Source organism: Desmodus rotundus, chromosome 2 (genome assembly GCF_022682495.2).
Source record: "Desmodus rotundus isolate HL8 chromosome 2, HLdesRot8A.1, whole genome shotgun sequence".
Lineage (NCBI taxonomy): Eukaryota > Metazoa > Chordata > Mammalia > Chiroptera > Phyllostomidae > Desmodus > Desmodus rotundus.
In genome coordinates this window covers 44,696,679-44,720,153 of record NC_071388.1, presented here as the reverse complement: position 1 = coordinate 44,720,153, position 23,475 = coordinate 44,696,679, and the positions used below count along the sequence as shown (strand labels likewise).

Sequence of the window (23,475 nt, the reverse complement as noted above, 5' to 3'; positions counted from 1 at the left end):
TTCTGTTTTTTATAAAGAAACCCAAAGTGTTTTTATCTGTTTATGTAAAGTATTTAAATTTTAAGTAAAATGTAGATCTCAGTAATTTTGCCATGTGCAGACTCTTTGATATCCTTTTTCAGAGAAATCTTTTCACCATTATATTCCATGAGGCTATTCCCTCCTGGTTCTGCTTCTTACTCTTTGTTCTCATTCTTCATGAGCCTATTTCCCCTTGGCCCTTACAAGCCACTATTCTCTTAGGATTCTGCCTGTGGCAATTTTGTCCTCTCATTTGGTGTATTTATTCAGGGTAATTCTTTCTCTTCCTTTGACTTCATAATTTCAATGACTCCTGAGTTTTTCTCCATTCTAGATTTCCATCTTGACATAAATTCCCTATTCTACCTTAAATTCAGAATGTACAAGTCCAGATATATTAGAGATGCCAACCATTTCCTACTGTTTTCACACACAGTTCCTGCTGAATAAAACACCATTTAGAGATGGTGTTTTTTTTAATACACAGGGTCTGGCAGAAGTAAGGCCTGCTTGAGTGTGATTGGTAGGGTAATAACATGGTAATAATTTATAGTTTTAATTTGAACATTTCACCTAAAATGTCATATGGTGTGCTTGAGTGTGATACCATTATGTTATAGAATTACATACTTATGATTTTGTAATATAAGATTTTTTAATAAAAGAGGGCTGTTATTTATGCCAGACCCTATTTTTTTTTATTGATTGTGCTATTACAGTTGTCCCGATTTTTCCCTCCTTGCCCCCCCCCCCAGTATCCTCCACTCCCTCATGCAATCCCCACACCATTGTCCAAATCCATGGGTCATGCATGTAAGTTCTTTGGCTACTCCATTTCTTATACTGTACTGTACATCCCCATGGCTATTCTATACCTACCAATTTGTACTTCTTAATCCCTGCACCTTTTCCCCCATTCTTCCCTTTCTCCCTCCTAACTGATAACCCTCCAAATGATCTCCATATCTCTATGATTTTGTGTCTTTTCAGCTTGTTTGCTTAGTTTGTTTCTTAGATTCAGTTGTTGATAATTGTGAATTTATTGCCTTTTTAATGTTCATAGTTTTGATCTTCTATTTCTTAGATAAGTCCCTTTAACATTTCATATAATAATGGCTTGGTGATGATGAATTCCTTTAGTTTTACCTTGTCTGGGAAGCTCTTCATCTGCCCTTCCATTTGAAATGATAGCTTTGCTGGGTAGAGCAATCTTGGATGTAGGTCCCTGCTTTTCATCACTTTGAATACTTCTTCCCAGTCCCTTGAAGCCTGGAAAGTTTCTTCTGAGAAATCAGCCGACAGTCTTATGGAAACTCCTTTGTAGCTAATTACCTGCTTTTTTCTTGCTGCTTTTAAGATTCTGTATCTTTAGCCTTTGGCATTTTAATTTTGATGTGTCTTGATGTAGTCCTCTTTGGGTGCATCTTGTTTGGTACTCTCTATGCTTCCTGGACTTATATGTCTATTTCCTTCACCATATTAGGAAGTTTTCTTTCATTATTTTTTCAAATAAGTTTTCAATTTCTTGTTCTTTCTTGTCTCCTTCCAGCACCCCTATGAATTCCAATGTTGGTATGTTCAAAGTTGTACCACAGGCTCCTTACCCTATCCTCATTTTTGGGGTTTTTTTCCTTGTTGTTCTGATTGAATGTTTTTGTCTTCCTTATGTTACAAATCATTGATTTGATTTTTAGCTTCATCCATTCTACTGTTGATTCCCTGTAAATTTTTCTTTATTTCACTTAGGGTAAGCTTTATTATTGCCTGGGTCTTTTTTATGCTGTTGAAGTACCCACTGAGTTCTTGAGCATCCTAATAACCAGTGTTTTGAACTCTGCATCTGATAGATTGCTTTTGTCCATTGAGTTTAGTTTTTTTCCTAGAATTTGTTCTGTTCTTTCATTTGGGCCATATTTCTTTGTCTCCTCATTTTGGCAGCCTCCCTGTGTTTGTTTCTACATATTAGGTAGAGCTGCTTTGACTCTCTGTCTTAGTAGTGTGGCCTATTGTAGAAAAGTGACCTGTAAGTTGGATAGGCTGGAGCCTTAGGTAAGTGCCTGGGCAGGGCAGCCCATGTGAACCAGGTTGATGGAACCTCAGATACGTTGCCACTACTCTGGCTCTGTGTGGGGGAGAGCTCAGAAAAAGGACAGTGGCCGCTGCCTGGCCTCTGCAGTTTTGTCCTGGAGGAAGCTGTCCCTGGCACTTACCCTGATGTCAGACGCTTCATTTTCTCCCTATATGCTTCTGATGTCCTTCCAGCTGCTGCCCCAGTGCTGGAGCCCAGAGGTAGTGAGTCTGTGTAAATTCTGAGACTGTTGCGGGCCCTTTAAGAAGAGACATATGAGAACCCCACAGTTTCTTCTGCTGCTCCAACCCCTGTTGGGAACTGCCCTGCCTGGTTTCAGAGACTGTAACCCCCCATGACTAAGGCTGAGTGAGAGATCTTGAGACCCTAAGCCACTAAGGAGACAAAGCTTATCTCCCTGGCAGGAGCACCACCTCTGCCCACTTTACTTCACCCTGCCTGGCCCCCAGTGCATGACCAGTTAGCCAATGACGGGTAAGATTCCTCAAGAGAGGGACGACCTAAGACAGGCATGGTCATGAGGGGGCCGTCAGGGAAGGACTTAGGGGGCTATGGAGAAAAGGGGTGATGGACCCTCGCCCCTTGGCTTTAACATAGCCTGAGTCCTCATTCTGTCTGCAAGAAGTCTCCTAATCTCTTTGCTGCCTTACTTCCCCTGTTTGACCTAAGCCTGAAACAATGCTGGAGGTGGGTGCAGCCCTGTGCTGGAAAGGGTGGGTTTCCCAGGGTGATCTGGCCCAAGAAAGAATGCATAAAATCCTGTGAAACCTGCTTTACTAATACCCTCAATTTAAATGATAAGGGTCCAAGCATGAAATGAGTTTGTTTCCCCAAAGTTTTATGGTCCTTTAGCTATCTGACCCTGACTCAAAATAAACCCTCAGAGTTCTTTGAATGTTATCTATTTGATTATTACAGCCTGACAATGATTGATGAGCTTTCCATACACGCCCTGTATTCCTATGCAAATTAAGCCAATAAAAGCCTGTCAAGGCAAGGGTCAGGGCACTCTCCCCATGAGAGAGTGGCCATGCCATCCCTTTTCCTCCACAGGACTTGGTAGTCTGTGTGAATTTGTCTCATCTCAGCCACAACGCTGCAGACACTGCTTGTGGGTTACCACATCAAACCTCCACTGGTTTTTACAGCCAGAAGTTATGGGGGACTTATCTTCCTGGCACTAGAACCCTGGGCTGAGTGGTCTGGTGTGGGACTGGGATCACTTGCTCCTGAGGTATCCCTGTCAATTTTTATCCACCACACTTGGGTATGGGACCACTTGTTCCATGTCTCCACTTCTCCGCCCCTCCTACCCATCTGAATGAATGCTACTTCTTTAATTCCTTAGTTGTCAGACTCCCATACAGCTTGAATTTCTTACAATTCTGGATGATAGGTTTGTTTTGGGAATTCAGTTGTAATTTTTGCTGTGGTTATGCAAGGATATAAGCCATGTTTACCCATGCCTCCGTCTTGACCAAAAGTCTTAGAGGTGGTGTTTCAAACTAAGGTAGACCTACATTCAAATCTGGCTCTACCACTTAATGTCACATGATTTTGGGCAAGTCAGTTAACCTCTTCAAGTCCTTGGTTTCTCTTCTCCAAATGGGGATGATAAGGCCTATTTCTGAATGGCTGTGAGAATTCAGAAATATGTTAGCATGAGACTTGTTGCATAGTAAACACCAATAAATGCTGATTCAAATTTGAGCTATCGTGTGACCTCTACCACCAACTGCTTAGACCAGGGATGGACACTTGACTAGAATAACCAATTCATTGGTATGTATTTTAAATTAGCCTGATTTGAAATTATGACCTTGCCTAATTAGTATCCCCAGGGACTGAAGAAACCAGTTGGTGATGGGTACTTGAGGTGATAGCTCAAATGGCACCAAGTTCATGAGCATCCTGGAGTTACGAGGGATTAGAAACTCTGAGGTAATCTGAAAAAAAAAGTGAATTGAACAGACATGCAGAGAGACACTGGTCCCTGAGAACCAGGTTCTAGATGGCTTTCCAGTTACACTTCTGATGAAACCTACCTGTACTGTAGTTTAGGAGATGATTGTGTGTCCCTACAGTACAATCACCCTTTACTTGAATTAACTTGTATTCCCTATGCCAGTGAAAGTCACCACCAGCTATCTATGTTCTCCTTCTCATCAACCATACCTAGTTACCATCTTACTGAGTCTGCCTCCAAATAACTCTCAAAATCTGTCCCTTTATTCCTGTTATGTAGGCCCTAATGCAATTTTTTTGGCTTGATTTCTGTAGTTAAGCCCTACCTTGTTGCCCTGCTGTTAGTCTACAGTCCACCCACTACACTGGACTTTTTAAAACACAGATGGATTATATCCTTTTTCTATAGAAACTTCATCAGTGAATTATCATTGTTGTTTTCATACAGTACTCTATGGAACTACTGCAGGGCCTACTATGGGGGAGGGCAACTCAGCTAGAGGGAGAAAGAACAGGTGAGGCTGTGGACAGCTCTGCTTTTATATGTTTTTTGGCATCCAAATTAGAGTTTATTAGAACAAAAGAGAACAAAAAAGGAGATCCAAGATGGTGGAGGCATAATTGGAAGCTGCACAAAACTCCTTCTAGAACCGTACTGGAATTACAACTAAATTATAGAGAAGTCACCCTGAAGAGCCAAGTGAACACTAGCTGGAGAAAAGCTTTAGCCAAGGACAGACAGAAGAAACCACTTCACCACAATGTGACTGGTAGTGAGTATGGAAGAGGCTCAAGAGGGCTGGCTGGGCTCCTAAGGGCAGCAGCTAAAGTGCAGGGGGCTATTTCAGTGGCCAGGGGGTTGCCCCTGAGAAGTGTGGGGTCAAAACCCCAAGCTGGGCTCCCCAGTGTACAGCACCACAGCCAGGAAAGGAACCCAGATAACATCTAGCTGTGAAAAGCAACAGGGTTTCTGTCCACCAGGGAGACAGCTGGAGACTCACAGAGCCTCTTAAAGCAAGGGTTCCAAACCTCTGGTCGTGGACTAGTACCAGTCTTGGCCTGTTAGGAACTCAGCCTCTCAGCAGGAGGTGAGCTTGAATGTAATGCACTTGAATCATCCCCAAAACCCCACCACCACCCCTCCCTGCCGGTCCATGGAAAAATTGTCTTCCACGAAACCAATCCCTGGTGCCAAAAAGGTTTGGGACCGCTGTCTTAAAGGATCAATGCAGAAAACTTTGCAGCCACTTACCCTGGACTCCATCACAGGGAGGGCAGAGTGGACTAGAAATGCCATGAGGAGAGTCTGGGGCTGTTGCTGTGGGGAGAGATAAGAAGGGACAGCTACTAGGATCCCTGTGTGAGTCATTCCGCATGCTAAAGGGGCCATGTTTCTCAGGCAGAGCACCCCCTTCCAAGTGGCATCAGCCTGAGGAGAAGCAATAGCCCTGCCCACAGGAATTACTCTGCCCCACCCTGTAGAGTTTAAGCTGGGCTGCTGAGGAGTATAGCGGGTGGTCATCTCAGTAATTAAGTTTAACAACTAAGGCAGATTTCTGGGAGCTGAGAATTTAGCTTACCTCCCCAGGCCCAGTACTGGTTAAAGCTAGCCTTGGTGCACAGCCCGGTTTTTTCTGCACACATTCAGGCCCAGCAGAGGGAGCCACAACCTGTGGATCACTGATAGCTTCAAACAGGCTGCCCAGAGCCAGTCACGTACAGCATCTGACATAGGCCTACACTGGAGTCTTTGCAGATGTACCTAATACGTAGAAACAAACACAAAGAGGCAGCCAAAATGGGAAGACAAATAAACAGGCCCTAAATGAAAGAACAAGAGAATCCTCCAGAAGAACTAAATGTAAGGGAGGTAAGCAATTTTTCAGATACAGAGTTTAGAATAATGACTATAAGGATACTCAACAGCATGAAAGGAGACCTATAAACAATAAAAAAGGACTGGTCAGAAATAAAGAATGCAATATTTGAAATAAGTAATACACTGGAAGGAATAAAAAATAGGTTAGATGAAGCAGAGGATTGAATCAGTGTTTTGGAAGACAAGGTAGAAGAAAACACCCAAGCAAAGCAACAAAAGTAAAAAAATTAAAAAGAATGAGGAGAGCTTCAGAAACCTTTGGGACAATATGAAACTTAATAACGTGGATCATAGGAATACCAGAAGGAGAAGTGAGCGAGCAAGAGATCAAGAGCCTATATGAAGAAATAATGACTGAAAACTTTTGTAGTCTAGTAAAGAAAAAGACATACAAGTCCAGGAAGCTCACAGTCCCAAACACGATAAAACCAAAGAGGCCTACATGAATCACATCATAATTAAAATGGCAAAGCTTAAAGACAAGGAAAGAATCCTAAAAGCCACAAGAGAAAAGCAGATAGTTACCTACCAAGGAGCTCCAGTAAGGCTATTATCTGATTTCTCAAGAAAAACATTTCAGGCCAGAAGGGATTGGCATGAAATATTTATGGTAATGGAAAGCAAACCTACAACCAAGGCTACTTTACCTAGCAAGGCTGTCATTTAAAATTGGCAAAAAAAAATAAAGAGTTTCCCAGACAAGAAAAAGCTAAAGGAGTTTGTTGATACCAAACTAGTACAGCAACATATATTAAAGGGCTTCCTTTAAGAAGAAAGAGAAAGATAAAAACAAAGGAAAATAGTTTAAAAATAAGATGGCAGTAAATACATAGCTGTCGATAATGACCTTGAATGTAAATGGCTTAAATGCTAAACCAAAAGACATAGGGTAGCTGAAATGGATATGAATACAAGACCCATATATATGCTGTTTCCAAGAAACCCACCACAGATTGAAAGACACAGACTAAATGTAAAAGGATGGAAAACGATATTTCACGCAAATAGAAAGGGAAAAAAAACTGGTGATGCAATACTTATATTGACAAAATAGACTTTAAAACCAAGGCTATAGGAAGAGACACAGAAGGTCACTACATAATGACAAAGGGAACAATCCAACAAAAGGATAAAACCCTAGTAAACATTTATGTACCCAACATAGGAGCACCTAAATATGTAAAGCAAATCTTGATGGACAAAATGAACAATGGACAGAAACACAGTCATAGTCTGGATAATAACACCCCATTTATTTCAATGGGTATATCTTCCAGACAGAAAATCAACAAGGAGACAACAGCCTTAAATGACACACTAGAGCAAATGTATTTAATTGATAACCTCAAAGCATTCCATTCCCAAACAGCAGAATATACAGACTTTTCAAGTGCACATGGAACGTTTTCTAGGATAGACCACATGTTAGGACACAAAACAGGTCTCAGTAAATTTAAGAAGACTGAAATCATATCAAATGTCTTCTCTGACCACAATGCAATGAAACTAGAAATCAATCACAAGAACATTGAAAAACACACAAAGATATGGAAGCTAAATAGCATGTTATTAAACCATGGATGGGTCAATGAGCTCAAGGAAGAAGTCAAAAAAATACCTTGAAACAAATGAAAATGAGAACACAACAATCCAAAATCTGTATGACACAGGGAAAACAATCCTAAGAGGGAAATTCATAGCATTACAGTCCCATCTCAAAAAACAAACAAAAAAAGCTCAAATAAACACTCTACTTTACACTTAAAGGAACTTGAAAAAGAACAACAAACAAAGCCTAAAGTGAGTAGAAGGAAGGAAATAATAAAGATCAGAGGGGAAATAAAGGAAATAGTCTTAAAAAATTACTAAATGTCAATGAATCCAAGAGCTGGTTCTTTGAGAAGATGAAAAAGATTGACACACCTTTAAACAGGATCATTGAGAAAAAAAGAAACATTACCCAAATAAAATCAGAAATGAAAGAGTAGAAATAACAACTGACACCAAAGAAATACAAAGGATTGTAAGAGAACATTATGAACAACTATATACAAATAAATTGGACAACCTGTATGAAATGGATAAATTCCTAGAAACATACAATCTTCTTAAACTAAATCAGGAAGAATCAGAGAATCTGAATAGACAAATTACACCTAGTGAAACTGAAGCAGTAGTTAAAATACTCCCAACAAACAAAAGCAATTACAGGCCAATATCCCTGATGAACATAGGTGTTAAATCCTCAACAAAATATTAGCAAACGGAGTAAAATAGTACATCAAAAAGATCATACACCATAATCAAGTGGGATTTATTCCAGGAATGCAAGGTTGGTACAACATTCGCAAATCAATAAATGTGATTAACCACATAAACAAAACGGGGGATCAAAACCACATGATTTTATCAATAGGTGCAGAAAAAGCATTTGATAAAATGCTTTTTATCACCCATTTATCGTAAAAAAAAAAAAAAAAAAAGCAAAGTGGGAATAGAGGGAACATACCTAAACATAATAAAGGCCATATATGACAGACCCATTGCCAGAATCATGCTGTATGGGCAGAAACTACAAGCCTTCACCTTAAGATTGGAAACACGACAGGGATGTCTGCTTTCACCTCTCTTATTCAACATAATACTGGAAGTCCTAGCCACAGCAGTCAGACAAGAAGAAGAAATAAAAGCCATCCAAATTGGAAAGGAAGAAGTAAAACTGTACTTGCAGAAAACATGATATTGTACATAGAGAACCCCAAATATTCCACCAAGAAACTACTAGAACTGATTAATAAAGTCAGTGAAGTACCAGGATGCAAAATTAATATCCAGAAATCAGTTGCATTTCTATATGTCAATAACGAACTAACGGGAAGGGAAATTAAGAAAACATTCCCACTCGTAATTGCTTCAAAAGAATAAAATATCTAGGAATATCTAACCAAGGATGTAAAAGACCTGTACTCGGAAAATTATAAGTCACTGAGGAAAGAAACTGAAGAAGATACAAGTAACTGGAAGCACATATCATGTTCATGGATAGGAAGAATTAACATAATTAAAATGTCCATGCTACCCAAAGTAATGTATAGATTCAACACAATTCCTATCAAGATTCCAGTGTTGTATTTCACCGAAGTAGAACAAGTATTTCAAAAATTTCTATGGAACCACAAAAGGTTCTGCATAGCAACAGCGATCTTGAGAAAGAAGAACAAAGTTGGAGGAATTGTACTACCTAATAACAAACTATATTATAAGGCCATAGTAATCAAAATAACATGGTACTAGTATAAAAACAGTCACATAGGTCAATGGAACAGAATATAGAGCCCACAGATAAACCCACACCTTTCTATGACAGAGGAAGCAAGCATGTACAATGGGCTAAAGATAGTTTGTTCAATAAATCGTGTTGGGAAAATTGGACAGGTATGTGCAGAAAAATGAAACTAGACCCCACCTTCTTAAAACACACACAAGAATAAGTTCAAAATGGATTAAAGACTTAAATATTGGACCTGAAACCATAAAAATCCTAAAAAAAAAAATGGGCCCCAAAATCTTGAACATTGCTCATAGCATTATTTTATCAGATGTATCTCCCCAGGCAAAAGAAACAAAAGGAAAGATAAACAAATGGGACTACGTCAAACTAAAAAGTGTTTGCACAGGGAAGGAGACCATCAATAACATGAAAAGCCCACAGAATGGAGAATTTATTTGCCAATACATCAGATAGGGGGGTTAATATCCAAAATTAATAAATAACTTAAAAAACTCACACCAAAAATACAACCCAGCTAAAAAATGGGCAAACAGCCTGAATAGACATTTCTCCAAAGAGAACATCAGTTGACCAAAGGACATATATGAAAAGATGCTCAACGTCACTAATCATCAGAGAAATGCAAATTAAAACCACAGTGAGATATCACCTCCCACCTGTCAGAAAGGCTATCATCACTAAATCAACAAACAACAAGTGCTAGTCAGGATGTGGAGGAAAGAGAACCCTTTTGCACTGTTGGTGGGAATGCAGACTGTTACAACCACTGTGGAAACCAGTACAGAGATACCTCAAAAAATTAAAAATGGATATGCCATTTGACCCAGCCATCCCACTTCTGGGAATATATCTGAAGGAACCCAAAATACTACTTTGAAAGAACATAAGCACCCCTATGTTCATTGCAGTGTTATTTACAATCACTAAGATATGGAAGCAGCCCAAGTGTCCATTGGTAGATGAGCAGATAAAAGAGCTATGGGACATTTACACAATAGAATACTACTCAACTGTAAAAAAGGAAGGAAAATTTTATGTTTTGTGACAGCATGAATGGATCTAGAGAACATTATGCTAAGTGAAATAGACAAATGCCATATGATTTCACTCCTATGTGGGATCTAGTGAACAAACTGAGCTAACAAAATAGAGACAGGCTCGTAGACAAAGAGCAGAAAGACAGCTATTGGGAGTCTGGAAGGATTGAGAAAAAAGGAAAAAGAACTCATGGACATGGACAGCAGGGTGTGATTGCAGAGGAGAGGTGGGTATAAGAGGGTTAAATGGTAATGGAAAAAACACAATAAATTTTTTTTTTTAAAGAGAAAGGGATAGCTATTGAGAAAATAGGTTTTAGTCCCTGGCACACAATGTAGATGTTTTAGTATTTCATACAAAGCCTTTCATGATTAGTCTCTGACTACTATTTTAGCTGTTTTGTTTTTTTAACCTATCGCTTCCTAGCATGCTTTCTTCACCTCACCTAGAAATTCAGTTCTCTGAAGACAGCAAGTAATTTTACTTCTATAGGCTTTGGCATATGCTGTTCCCTATACCTCAAATGCTTTTTTCCCTTGTCTGTTTGCCTAACAGCATTAATCAAGGATCTATTCAAATAGCATCCACTACAGTTCTTTCCCCAACTGGAGTCCATTGTTTCTCTCATGCTCATAGAATGTCTTCGGAGATCTTTGGTATAGGTGTTACCTCACTGTGTTACAGTTATTTGTTTATATTGTCTTTCACTACATAGACTCTGAATTCCTTGAGAACAGGAAGTATGTATGTCTTAGTTTCATAATTCATCAGTTAACACTGTTCATACCACAAAAAATAACTGTCAAATGAATAAGCCAAGTCATTGGGACATAGGCCAACTCAAAGCTTATTCCCAAAATTATAATCTCTCTTAAATTTAGTTACTGCAAAATTGGTTGCTTTATTTTATCCAGTGGAACTGGAAATTTTTTCTGTAATTTGAGCAGGTAAAGAAAGAAACCCAATGCTTCATTGAATGACTGCTCAATGTGGTTATTTTTATTTTTGGTCTGACACTTTCAAAGTATTTACTAGCTGTGTGACCTTGGGTGAGTTTTTAAACCTTTCTCTTTGTCTTTTTCCTCATCTGTAAAATGTGCTATCTTAAGATTGTTGTTAGGATTAAATGCATTAAACTTTGTGTAATATTTAGTGTTTGGCACACACTAAGGGTTAGATATTAGTATTTTGAATTGGCTAAGATCAAGAGAGACTCTGTTATGCCTATCACATACACACAGAAAATCTTTTAAGGTTTATATGGCTCCTTAAATAGTTTGTTGAGTATGAGGCAAAGCATAAATACAAGGTAATTAAAATATAAAAATTTCATGTCTTACAGAATCTCTTTATTCTGTTAAGAGTGCATCCTTTTGATTTTTTTTTTAGAACTGGAATGATTACAGTCACCAAGCATTTGTCTATGACCATCTGTCAGATCTCCTTGAGCTGCTTTTAGATCCAGAACAACTCACTGCATCCTCTCACTCGACTAATAGTAGTCTAGTCTCTAGAGAAGCTGTTGTGGCGCTCAGCTTTCTTATTGAAGGTACAGTGAGGAGAGCCAGGAAGATATATCCACTTCATGAACTTGCACTATGGCAACCACTACATGCAGAAAGTGGCTTCTCAAAGATCTCTAAGACCTTTTCTTTCTACAAGCTGCAAACCTGGTTGAGAGCCTGTTTGACTGGGAATCCATTTGGTACCTCTGCTTGCCTCAAGTCTGGAAAGAAGTTGGCTTGGGCTCACCAAGGTATTTAATATTTTAATCTATATTAAATTGAATAACCAGTTAGGGAACCTGGTGTTTTCTGGCATATTAATCTTCTGTAGAAGACCTAAAAATATTGCTACTGTAAAAGAGAAAAGGGGACCATTTGTGTGTGACGTGTGTGTGTGTACGCCTTTTTCTCTCAAGGCAGCATCAGTCTCAGAAAGTTGATTTATTAGTCTAAGTCATCTTGATTTCCATTAACAGAAACTCACAACTTCAGTTAATCCTCATTTTGTTCTGCTTTTTTCTTTTTGATTCTTCCTCTCATGCTCATTGGCTCATTTGCTTGAGGCTTTCCTATTTCCTATGCACCACAGCAGAATTTGGCCATTCCGCAGGTAACCTCAGAGAGTTGGTATAGAGATTAAGGCTCTTTTTAGCACCACAGACATAGGCAGACTAGATATTTCTAAGTTGGGAATTTAAATTTATCATAGAGAGTGGCTGGTCCTGGTTGCATCAGTTATCTACTCTCAGTAGTCCAGTCATGGCTAAAAGGATAGGTTCCTGTACTATATGACTTCTTGGGGCCCAGGTACAAGTTTGAAGAGAAGAGGGACCCAGGCGTAAGTTTGAAGAGAAGTAGGTGCCTATACTGAGGCAAATGCCATACAAAGTAAATGAAAAAAACACCTAGAATATACTTTCATAGTCTCTGAATTTCAAAAATAAAGAAAAAAATAGGTTCTGTGCAAAGGTTTAAAAAAAAAAAGCAGTTTGATACCAAGTTTTTATAATGTTAAAAAACAGAAAATGGTTGATCGACATCTACAGAATCTTGAGCAAAATCATAGTGATCTAAGAGTTCTATATCCAACTAAGCTATGTCTCTGGTATGAGCTCAAAGACTCTCAGTTTGTAAGGCTCCCATAAATACATAGTAGATACTACATAATTCTTGGTGTTGATAAAAGAATATAGATTCAAGTAAATTTTTAAATGTTAGGGTAGGCCCTAGTAGGGAAAAAGGATATTTAACCTCTTAGGATTATACTAAAATGTTAACAGTGGTATATACTACAACAAGTAATTTTACCTTCTTTTACCACTAGTATTTAAATTTTTCCACAACCATGTATTGCTTATATATTATAAAGTAATAAGAATTATTTTTTTAAAAAAAATAATAGCATACTTTAGTGATTTTTTTACATTTGGCCAGTATGCTTCACAAGGGTGTCCTGGGGGCTTGCTGGGAAGTGCAGCCTGAGAAGTCTGTCGCATAATGGCAGGACTGTGTTAGGAGTGCAGCCTGCACGGGTTTTTGTCAGTTGTACAAGGCACTGTGTTTGAGGAAGATAGGCTCTCAGTAATGATCTTGGGAGTAAACGCAGAAACCAAAAAAGCATTCATACAGTGATGTGGTAAGCAACTTAGGACGGATTCAGAATTAGTATTATGGCAGTTTAAAGAGATTTTTTACAGATGGGAATGATAAATTAAGGCATCTTGAAGAACAAGATATTTGAGTTGGCCCAGTTCTCCAACTTACCAGCTATACAACCTTAGACACATCACTTAATTCGAAGGGAGAAATGAAAAATACTTTAGATCTGGCAGTCTTGAGTGGATTATAGGTTTAAAAATTTTTTATAACAAAAAATTATCAAGTATTACAAACATACCAAAAAGTACAGAGAATGGTATAGCAAAGACCTCTTTACCCATACCCAGATCTAATATCTTTTAAACCTCACATGTATCTAATTTTAGGCATGTATGTATATGTGTAGATATGTGTAACATCATATGGTTGTCAATTTTCTCTCATTTGAAACTACCTAATTTATTTATGTTTTTCTTAACTAGTTGAAGGGACGACCAAAAGAGCTAAGATTGCTTGTAATACCCATGTGGCCCCTAGGATGCACCGCATGGTGGTGATGAGCCAGGTTTACAAGCAGACACTGGCCAAGAGCTCTGATACTCTGGTGGGGGCACATGTAAAGATTCATCGCTGCAATGAATCTTTTATATATCTGCTCTCTCCCCTACGGTAAGCACAGTCTTCATAGTGTTCTGACATTTTCTTTGTACTAGGATTGATCTTTTTTTTACCATCAGATAATAACTTTGTAGTCAAATATTTTTATCTTACCGTCATTCACAGGAATTTACCTCAGTTTTTTGTTTTTCAGATCTGTGACAGTTGAGAAGTGCAGAAATAGCACATTTATTCTCGGCCCAGTACAGACTACTCTTCACCTCCACAGCTGTGACAACGTTAAAGTCATTGCTGTTTGTCATCGTTTGTCCATCTCTTCTACTACAGGCTGCATCTTTCACATTCTGACGCCTACGCGCCCACTTATTCTCTCTGGGAACCACACAGTAACTTTTGCCCCTTTTCATACCCATTACCCAATGCTGGAGGACCATATGGCCAGAACTGGCCTTGCTACAGTACCTAACTATTGGGATAATCCAATGGTTTTGTGTAGAGAGAACAGAGACACAAGTGTCTTCCAACTCTTACCACCTTGTGAATTCTATGTATTTATTATTCCCTTTGAAATGGAAGGGGACACAACGGAGATACCTGGGGGTCTCCCATCTGCATATCAGAAAGCACTGAGCCAAAGAGAACAAAAGATACAGATCTGGCAGAAAACTGTGAAGGAAGCTCGTTTGACAAAGTAAGTATTTTATAGAAGTAATAGTTTGTCTTCATAAAACTCTATGGAAAGCAAATTAATCTGCACATATTTACAGCTGTGCTGAAGTAGTAAGAAAGATACACAGTATATCCTCAGTTAAGGCTTATGTTTCAGGTCATTGTTTCAGGCACTGTTTGGGGAGATAAGAGTCTAATAACTCAAATATTAGACTTTTTTTCAAAGAAGCTTAAGTTTAGTTGGCAGATACACAATATGAATTAAAGATCATATATAGGATATGCCACATGATCCTATGCTTAAATGGATTGGTTTTAGTTTTTAATTTACTCTTCTACACTATGCTGGTGGTTCTCAAACTTGGTCGTGCATCAGCGTCATCCAAGGGGCTTGTTAAAAATACTGATTTCCTGGCTTCGCCACACCACAGACGGATCCCTCATGCTAGTCCATGAACTAATGCCAGTTTTTGTCAGTTTTCCCTAATCCATGCTTCCCTAATTCATACAGTGTTGTCAAATAAAGCTAAATTTAGTCAATTTAAAATACTGTTTTTTCTGAGGTTATTTTCTTCCTACTTTTGAGTACTAAACTCTTATTATTAACATGCTGTGATAGTAGATAGTTGTGGTTTATTATGTCAGCCACAAAATTTTAGGTTAAGAATGTTGGCCTTTGACTTCCAGAAGCCAGGGACACACACTACCTGGTTTACAGTGATTTAGAGAACATCCATGTCGTAGGTAGGGAAGATTAACGGAAGAAGTAGAATTTGTGTTGGATCTTGAAGAACGAGCCAGATTTGGATAGGAAGTGAGGACTGAGCAGAACACTTAATGTGACTAGAGGAGCAGATGTGGAAGCAGAAGCAGACCTTAGGTATCCTGGAAATCAATTGCTGACACAGGATTCTGGGTATGGAATAGTGGCATTTAAGCTTGGATGGTGAACTAAGCAGGTTATATAGACTCTTGAATGCAAGGCACTGAAAATTAGACTTAGGTGGAATTAAGCAGTGCGAGCCATTAAAAGGTTTTGAGTAGTGGACTGAAGTACAGAAAGCTTTTTCATTTATTCGGGAACATTTATGGAATGCCTACAGTATGCAAGCTACTTTATTAGATTCTGTGACAGATTTTAAAATGTGTAATGAAATGTGATTGGCATATCTGAAGATCCTCTGGTTAGAGAAATTTGAAAGAGGGAAGTCAGGGTGATACTGCAATGGCCTAGTGCCCAGTCTGTGTCCCAAAGGCCACGTGTGGCCCAGGACGGCTATGAATGTGGCCCAACACAAAATCATACATTTACTTAAAACCTTTTTATTTCTCATCAGTTTTCATTAGTGTTTGTATATTTAACGTGTGGCCCAAAACAACTCCTGTTCTTCCAGTGTGGCCCAGGGATGCCAAAAGGTTGGACACCCTGGGCCTAGACTAAGAAACTGGACTACTCTGGAGGGAAAGGGGGCAGAAACCAGAAATACTTTGACAGGAGGCAGAATTCAGTATAAAATTTTGTGAAAAACACAAGAAAATCAAAGGTGACTCCAAAAATTGGAGCCCAGTTTAGAAACTTTTGATTAATCAACTTTTTTTTTTTAGGTATTATTTATTTACTTTTTAGAGAGAGGGGAAGGGAGGGAGAGAAACATCCATGTGTGAGAGATATATCAATTGGTTTCCTCTTGCACGCACCCCCCGGGGAACCTGGGGGCCCACAACCCAGGCACGTGTCCTGACTGGGAGTCACACCAGTGACCTTTGGGTTCACAGGCCAGCACTCAGTCCACTGAACCACACTAGCCAGGACCCATTAATCAACTTCTTCTGGAAAGAATACCATGTATATCGTGAAAGTAGTGGTACTCAGAATAAATAATTATTGTTCGTACAAGTATCTTGATATTTAATCCAATTTTATTTTTTAACAATATTAGAAAAGGAACATAGGAAACAGTACCAGAATGTAAAGGGTTGCTTCTACAGCATTAAAGCATTGTCCACTTGTGAGTTGTAACAAGTTTGAGAAAAGGGTGTAAAGTTCTTTTGGGGGATCTTTAAAATAAATGCCACGTGTCCTGCTAATATCTTGATTATTATGATTCTTTTCCTTATACAGAAAAACCTCTTTAATAATTGGATTTCATTTGCCTAGTATTTTTTTTTCAGGTTGTCATTATTTTGGAAAATGGCAGGCCACTCTAAAATGTTTCTATTTCTGGTGATCCAGACTGCTGTTTGATATATGATTAAAAATGCTTATTTTAATAAGATTTTATTTAGTTATTTTTAGAGAGAGGAAGGGAGGGAGAAAGAGAGAGACAGACACATCAGTGTGGAAGAGAAGCTTCAATTGGTTGCATAAGAGAAGCCTCTCTCATGCGCCCTGACCAGAGACCGAACCTGCAACCAAGGCACGTGCCCTGACCAGCAGTCAAACCCTTCATTTGGCAGAACAATGCCCAACCAACTGAGCCACACCGCTCAGGGCAAGATCATTGTTCTTTGGATAGCTGTGTCTATATTGTACTGGAAAGTACTCAAGATTTAGGAATTAGTACTGACCGTGCCACTTTACAATGTAACATTGAGTCTGTCATTTAACTTCTCTAGCTTTTAATTGCATTATATATAAAGTGTAAGTATATTCTCTACCTGTTGTGATTGATGTGAAGGTTTAGCAAGTAACGTGAATGTGTGAGACATTCTGTATAGTGGCATGTCTGTATTGTGTCTAGTAGTATGCGTGTGAGACACTCTGTTTAGTGATGTGTTTGTGAGACACACCTTCTGGGTAAGATGGTTTACCCAGAATATCTGAGACCTGACCTGTTAGAATAGTAATAGTAAGAGAAATGGTCATTGCAAAGATTTGATCCAGCCACAGTATTTTCTGGATGTATTCTTATGGGTTTCTTCTCATAATAGGGATTAAGGGATGAAACACAGGGTAGGGCAAAAGTAGGTTTACAGTTGTTTGTATAGAAAGTAATACAATAATTAAGTAAAAATACAAGGATAAAGTTTGGTTTCACGTACTCACAACTGTAAACCTACTCTAGTCCCACCCTATATATATATCCATAGTTACACAATTGCATTTAGACTCTTTAAAAATAGTTGCTTCTGATGAAAAAATATAAAGATCAATAACAGTTACAACTCATGCTTTGCCTGGGAATTTATTGCGATGATGCTGCTATTTTTTGCAAATATTCCATCTGGTTTGTATCCTGTGAATTGAGCCACCGAGACATTAATGATAAAGACTGGTCATTCTCAGTTTAGCATATCATAGAATAATGACCATAATAACAGGTAATATTGAGCACATACTGTCCAACAAGTATTATTTTAAGCACCTTCTATGTATTAACTCATTTATGCTTTGTAACAAATACCCTATTACAGAAAAGGAAACTGAGAAACAGAGAGATTAAATAATTTACCCAAAGTCATACAGGAGCTGGGATTAACAACTGGTCAGTTTAGTTCTGGAACCTCGGTTCTTAGTGTCTTTATTATTTTCTGGGAAATACTGTTATATATATAATATAATATATGACATAAAATTATAATGATGTTATATAACTGATCATTGGACAAAACATCCCTTTAGAGCACTTCTGTTGCTTTAATTCTAGTATTTAGATGCCTAGATTTTTCTTACACATGTGAAAAGCTTATACACGTGAGCAGTGTTCAGAACGTGGTGACTGTTTAACAAATGTTGGCTCTGAATCATTGTGTATTAAGGCATTAAGATCCAGGATAACTAAAAACAAGGAAAAGCACTCAGTTTAATTTGGGGAATATAGGACGACAAAAGAATTTTTGATCAATTTGAAAACAAGCTGCCAACACAGTCTTCTAAAAGTGATTGGATTGTATCATTGCTCTGACCCCTCTGATGGCTTCCCATCATCTTGGAATAAAATCTAAAACCTTTACCGCACCTCCCATTCCTCCTGCCTCATTTCCTGCTATTCTTTTCTCATTTACTCCCCTTCTGCCGTTCTACAGTCTTCTTGCTATTACTTAGTCATTGCCCTCTAGCCAAACCACCAGGACAGTAAATATAGAACAAAGCAGGGTTTTATTACTCATTGCAAGTAGGGAGAGAATTGTGTTTCATTTCAGGAAAAGGGTGTTAAAAAGAACTTATAATTGGGTTTTGGCTTGTGTTCGGTGATTTGGGGGAGGGTTCTAGGAAGCAAACTTTTGTTTGGTTGGATGCTATCTGGAAGCATGAGTAATTCAATAATTTGGTATCTTAGTAATTTTTACATTAAAGGCAGAGGAATAAAGTGGAGCTGAAACTATAATTGTAAAGAAACAGCAGTTATTCACTTGGCAGGGAAGGGTGATATTTGGTTGTTTTTGTGCTGTGGACCACCAAATGATTTCTGTTGTGACTGAGATAGGATTATGGAGTGGTCCTGTTCTTGCCTTGATCTGCTGTCATCCCAAAATGGCCTTGTTGAATGTTGGCCGCTGTTCGCGGAATTGTTTATGTTCAACAGACACAGCCAGGCCAGATCCTAACTACAATAAGCGCTGGTTGATAGTACTAAGCTAGCTCCTGGCTATCAGGAGCTAGCCTTCTCTTTCTTATCTTGAACATGTTAAATATGCTTTCATTTTAGAGCCTTTGCACTTGTTATTCCTCTGCCTGGAATGCCGTTCTCCAGATATTTAGTTTGTTTAATCCATCAGTCCATTCAGACCTCTGCTTAAGTTTTATCTCAGGCTTTCTCTGTTCATTTTTTTTTTTCCTAAAATAGCATTCCCAATATTCTCCATTCACTTACTCTGCTGTATTGTTCTGGAAGACACTTAAAACTACTTAAGTTCATATCATATATTTATTTTATTTATTACCTGTCTTCCTTATTTATTACCTGTCTTCCCTACTAGAATATACAGTCCACGTGGAACACAGACTACATAAGATTACTAGTGTGAATGGTGCCCTCTGGAGTCGTGCAGCACAGACCTGCCCGGACAGGAGCCTTGTCTCTTCTCCTTGCTTCGTGCATTTATCCCCATAAGTCAGAATTCCACCCGGCATCACTTGGTCTTCAGCAAATATCTGTTGAATAAGTAACCACAGTAGAACAAACTATGTAATTATTGATAAGTCTTTACAAAGAAGGCATTGTATCTGACCAAATTCATTTTTGGGGGTGGTGGTCCAAGGTACAGAACTGAACAGAACAGTTATTTGGAGAGAACAAATAGATAACTAGAAACAATTTAACATTTATTCCATTAAAGTGTTTTATAATCACTTAGAGTAAAATTAATACAAATTAGTGTTTTTACATTCTTGTTGTTCTACACTGCAATTTTAGGGATCAAAGGAAGCAGTTCCAGATACTCGTGGAGAATAAGTTTTATGAGTGGTTGATTAAAACAGGACATCTCCAACAGCTGGACAGCCTTGTGCCCCCTGCAGCAGGTTCCAAACAAGCAGCAGGATAAGACTCCTACATCGAAGCACTGGTAGGCATTTATAATGCAGACCACTTAAAAGAAATTACTTTGGGGAAATATTATAAACATACAAAAAAACTGCACAGAATATTATGTTACCAAATGTTGCCAAATTTTTTCCACCACTCCCACCAGCATATACAGACCTTTACATACCCATGTTTGCCACAGTTTATAGTGAGAAGACCAACCAAAATATGTAGGTGGACCCTATCGAACTATGGGCAGATATAAGGGCTCAATTTGTACTGTTCAAAGAGACTACTTTCCTCATAAATAGCTTTAAGTTTTATTCCTCCTTTATAATACATCCTTCTTCTTTCCCATCACCCCACACACAAGCCAATTATTGAATTAGCTGGTTTTTGTTAATTACACATGAGCAATAATAAGTTACCAGAATTAACCCAAACAAAGATTTGAACAGTGAACTCTAGGAGATCACAGATTCGGTGGAAGAGAACATGGATAGAGGCAAACTTAAAATGGAGTCCACGGCCATACCACCCTGAACGCACCCAATCTCGTCTAAAATGGAAATTACTTAATCTAAATATGTAATGTTTTTTATAGAAATTTACTTTGCTATTTTAAAATCTTTTTGAAGACCAACAATAGAAAAACAGGACATAAATAGATAGGAAAATACAAACACAAAGACTCTCACTCTCACTTGTAATTAAAGAAATTTAGGAAACTATTTGTTACGTACCAGATTGGCAAGGATCAAAAACTGATGGTATCCATGTCACAGCACTGGCAAGACTTTCACTTACTACTGGGAAAGTGTAAATTTGCAAACTTTTTGGAGGATAGTTTGACAAAATCAAAATTAAAATACACAAATTCTTTGACTGAGCAGTTTCACTTCTCAGATGTAACTAATAGACAGCGTTCATGTCTGGGAAGATCTCTGTAAGAAACCCCTTCATGGCAGCGTTGTTGGAAACAGCTGTAGACTGGAAACAGCCCAAGTGCTTCTCACCAGCGGGCTGGGGCCTCGTGAACTGATGATACATTGATGTCATGGAATTCATCGTCAGAAAGAATGAGCTGTATCTGATTGTGCTGACAGTAAATGATGACTGAGCCAGGGGTGGGAGGTTTGGGGCAAATGTGTGTGTAAAATGTTCCCTTGTGTATTTGAAAAAAGAGGGATTATCACACATATTTCTATGCCAATTTTATGCCTTAAAATTTCTGAAAAGATACAGAAAAGTCATAAATAGTATTTGTCTTTGAGAAATGAGACTCAGTGTCTAGAGTGGGGGAAAATTATTTTTAATTTTTATTGAGGTATAATTGACTTACTATAAAAATCACCTTTCTAAAGTGAATAATTCAGCAGCTTTTATTATATTCAAAAGTTTGTGCAACCATCACTATTAACAAATCCAGAATATTATCATCACTCTAAAAATAAACCCCATACACATAGTTACTCCCTGTTCCTGCAACTGTAGATGTCTTGTCTTCCCCCCAGTACCTGGCAACCACTAATCTTTTTGTCTCTAAATTCGTCAGCTCTGGACATTTCCTATAAAATGGAATCATAAAACATGTGACCTTTGTCTGGTTTCTTTCAGCATAGTTTTTCCATGTAGCATGTGTCAGTATGCCATTCCTTTTTAGGATGGATAATATTCCGTTGTATGGATATACCACACTTTCTTTGTCTGTTCATCAGCTGATGGACGTTTGAGTTGTTTCCACTTTCTAGCTGTTGTGTATAATGCTGCTGTGTACTTTTGTATACAAGTTTTTGTGCAGACTTTTTCATTGCGTGCATACCTAGGAGTAGAAGGTCATGTGTTTTAACATTTGACTAACTGCTCAACTGTTTTCCAAACCTGTGAACTTACTGTTTACTTCATACGTTGTTTACATTTTTAAAGTCTTGCTTTTTATTAAAGAGGAATTCTACAATATTTAGTTAGTAAATGCTAAGTTAAGAATAGAAAATCTGTTGAAGATTATAAGGAAATGGAAATTATAACAGGGAAAATTGTAGTTTAACTAATCCTCATAACCTGCCAATGTTTAAGGTTTATGTATGAATTTCTTTATTATGAACTAATGTGTTCCTCAGAAAAAATGAATATAATTAACTTTAAACTTTATATATTTTATTTCTAATTTTTATCTGGCCTTGATAATTTATGTGATTTTATAATTGCAAAGGTTTTTTTCTAATTATGTGCATGAAGACAATAGAAAACTAAGTTAATTTTCATTTGTTCTTTTATCTTCAGGGCCCTGGAAGAATGAGGATGAATGGAAGATGATGTACATCTTGAAACTAAATTGGGAAGCTGCTCTTGCTGCTTAGAAGACTTCGGGGCTTCTTCTTCCTATTTAAGACCTTTCCTTGACTTCCATTTCATACTTATTTATTACCATTTCAGTTGAATTTTAAGTAAACTTCTGACCATCTCATAAATGTACTGTTTATAGAACATGGGACGATTCATCTTTGTGATGCCAAAGTGGAAAAGTTGATGAAGCCAGCCCCATCGTATACATGTTAATATTAAAGTGATTGAATGTAGATTTACAAGTTAACTTCACATTTTAATTTCTATGATAAAAGGGTTTCATCTTTTCTGGGGTTAAGAGTTTTATAGTTCTTTGTAACTATGTAAAAGGAAATTGCTACTCTTTTCAAAAATAATTGGAAAGAAAGTATGATTGTTTGGATATAAATGTAGCAAAGATAGTTTTATGCAAAGATATTTTAGTCCTTAAAGTATAAAACTTAATGAAATTGTAAAGTCTTTATTTTCACTTTGTGCTTCAGATTTTCAATAAACATGCTATAAAAAGTAATTTTCTCCTTTTGATAAAAAGATAAAGCTTCACTTCTAACTTTAGAAAAATGTTTCCAATGTTATTCTGTGATATATCAAAATAAAGTTTACATTTGATTGGAAAGCTGTGTTCTTTAAGATAACATAAAAGTAATTATCAAATCAGTAAAATGAATCTGATTGCTGGTAAGTGTTGTTTCATATGTTCACTGACCATTGAATTCTTAATTATTTCAAAAAAGGCCTTGAACTTTATTTCTAAAGTGAAAATTAAACCTTGGAATGTGTTAATTCTGAGGTTTTCATAGTTTTTATTTTAAGATGAAATTCAAGGAAGCAGAGTGTTATCAAGTAAACACAGGAGTGATAAAAGTATGTTTTGTAAATTGCTATTGGTTAATTAAGATAATGATACTAATTACTTTCTTTAAACTTCATAAAATTCAGAACACTAAACACATAACTTAACATTTTGTTTCCCAGTAATCTTCATG

The 23,475-nt window shown here is 37.7% G+C and overlaps 1 protein-coding gene across 8 annotated transcripts in view; it reads left to right on the top strand.

Annotated features, from left to right (window-relative positions):
• The window catches only part of TBCCD1 (TBCC domain containing 1), a 32,222-nt gene extending 8,943 nt beyond the window's left edge, over positions 1–23,279 (top strand). For 4 of the 8 annotated variants that reach the window (XM_053918196.1, XM_053918197.1, XM_053918194.1 and 1 more), the window contains exons 5-9: positions 11,674–12,040; positions 13,871–14,057; positions 14,200–14,697; positions 20,033–20,183; positions 22,427–23,279. In XM_053918196.1, coding sequence (XP_053774171.1) covers positions 11,674–12,040; positions 13,871–14,057; positions 14,200–14,697; positions 20,033–20,162 — 1,182 coding nt within the window. In that variant the 3' untranslated portion in view covers positions 20,163–20,183; positions 22,427–23,279. The remainder of the gene's footprint in view (positions 1–11,673; positions 12,041–13,870; positions 14,058–14,199; positions 14,698–20,032; positions 20,184–22,426) is intronic. The other 4 variants (XM_045199073.3, XM_053918193.2, XM_053918192.2 and 1 more) reach the window with 3 other exon arrangements.
• The last annotated feature ends 196 nt before the right edge of the window (positions 23,280–23,475 follow it).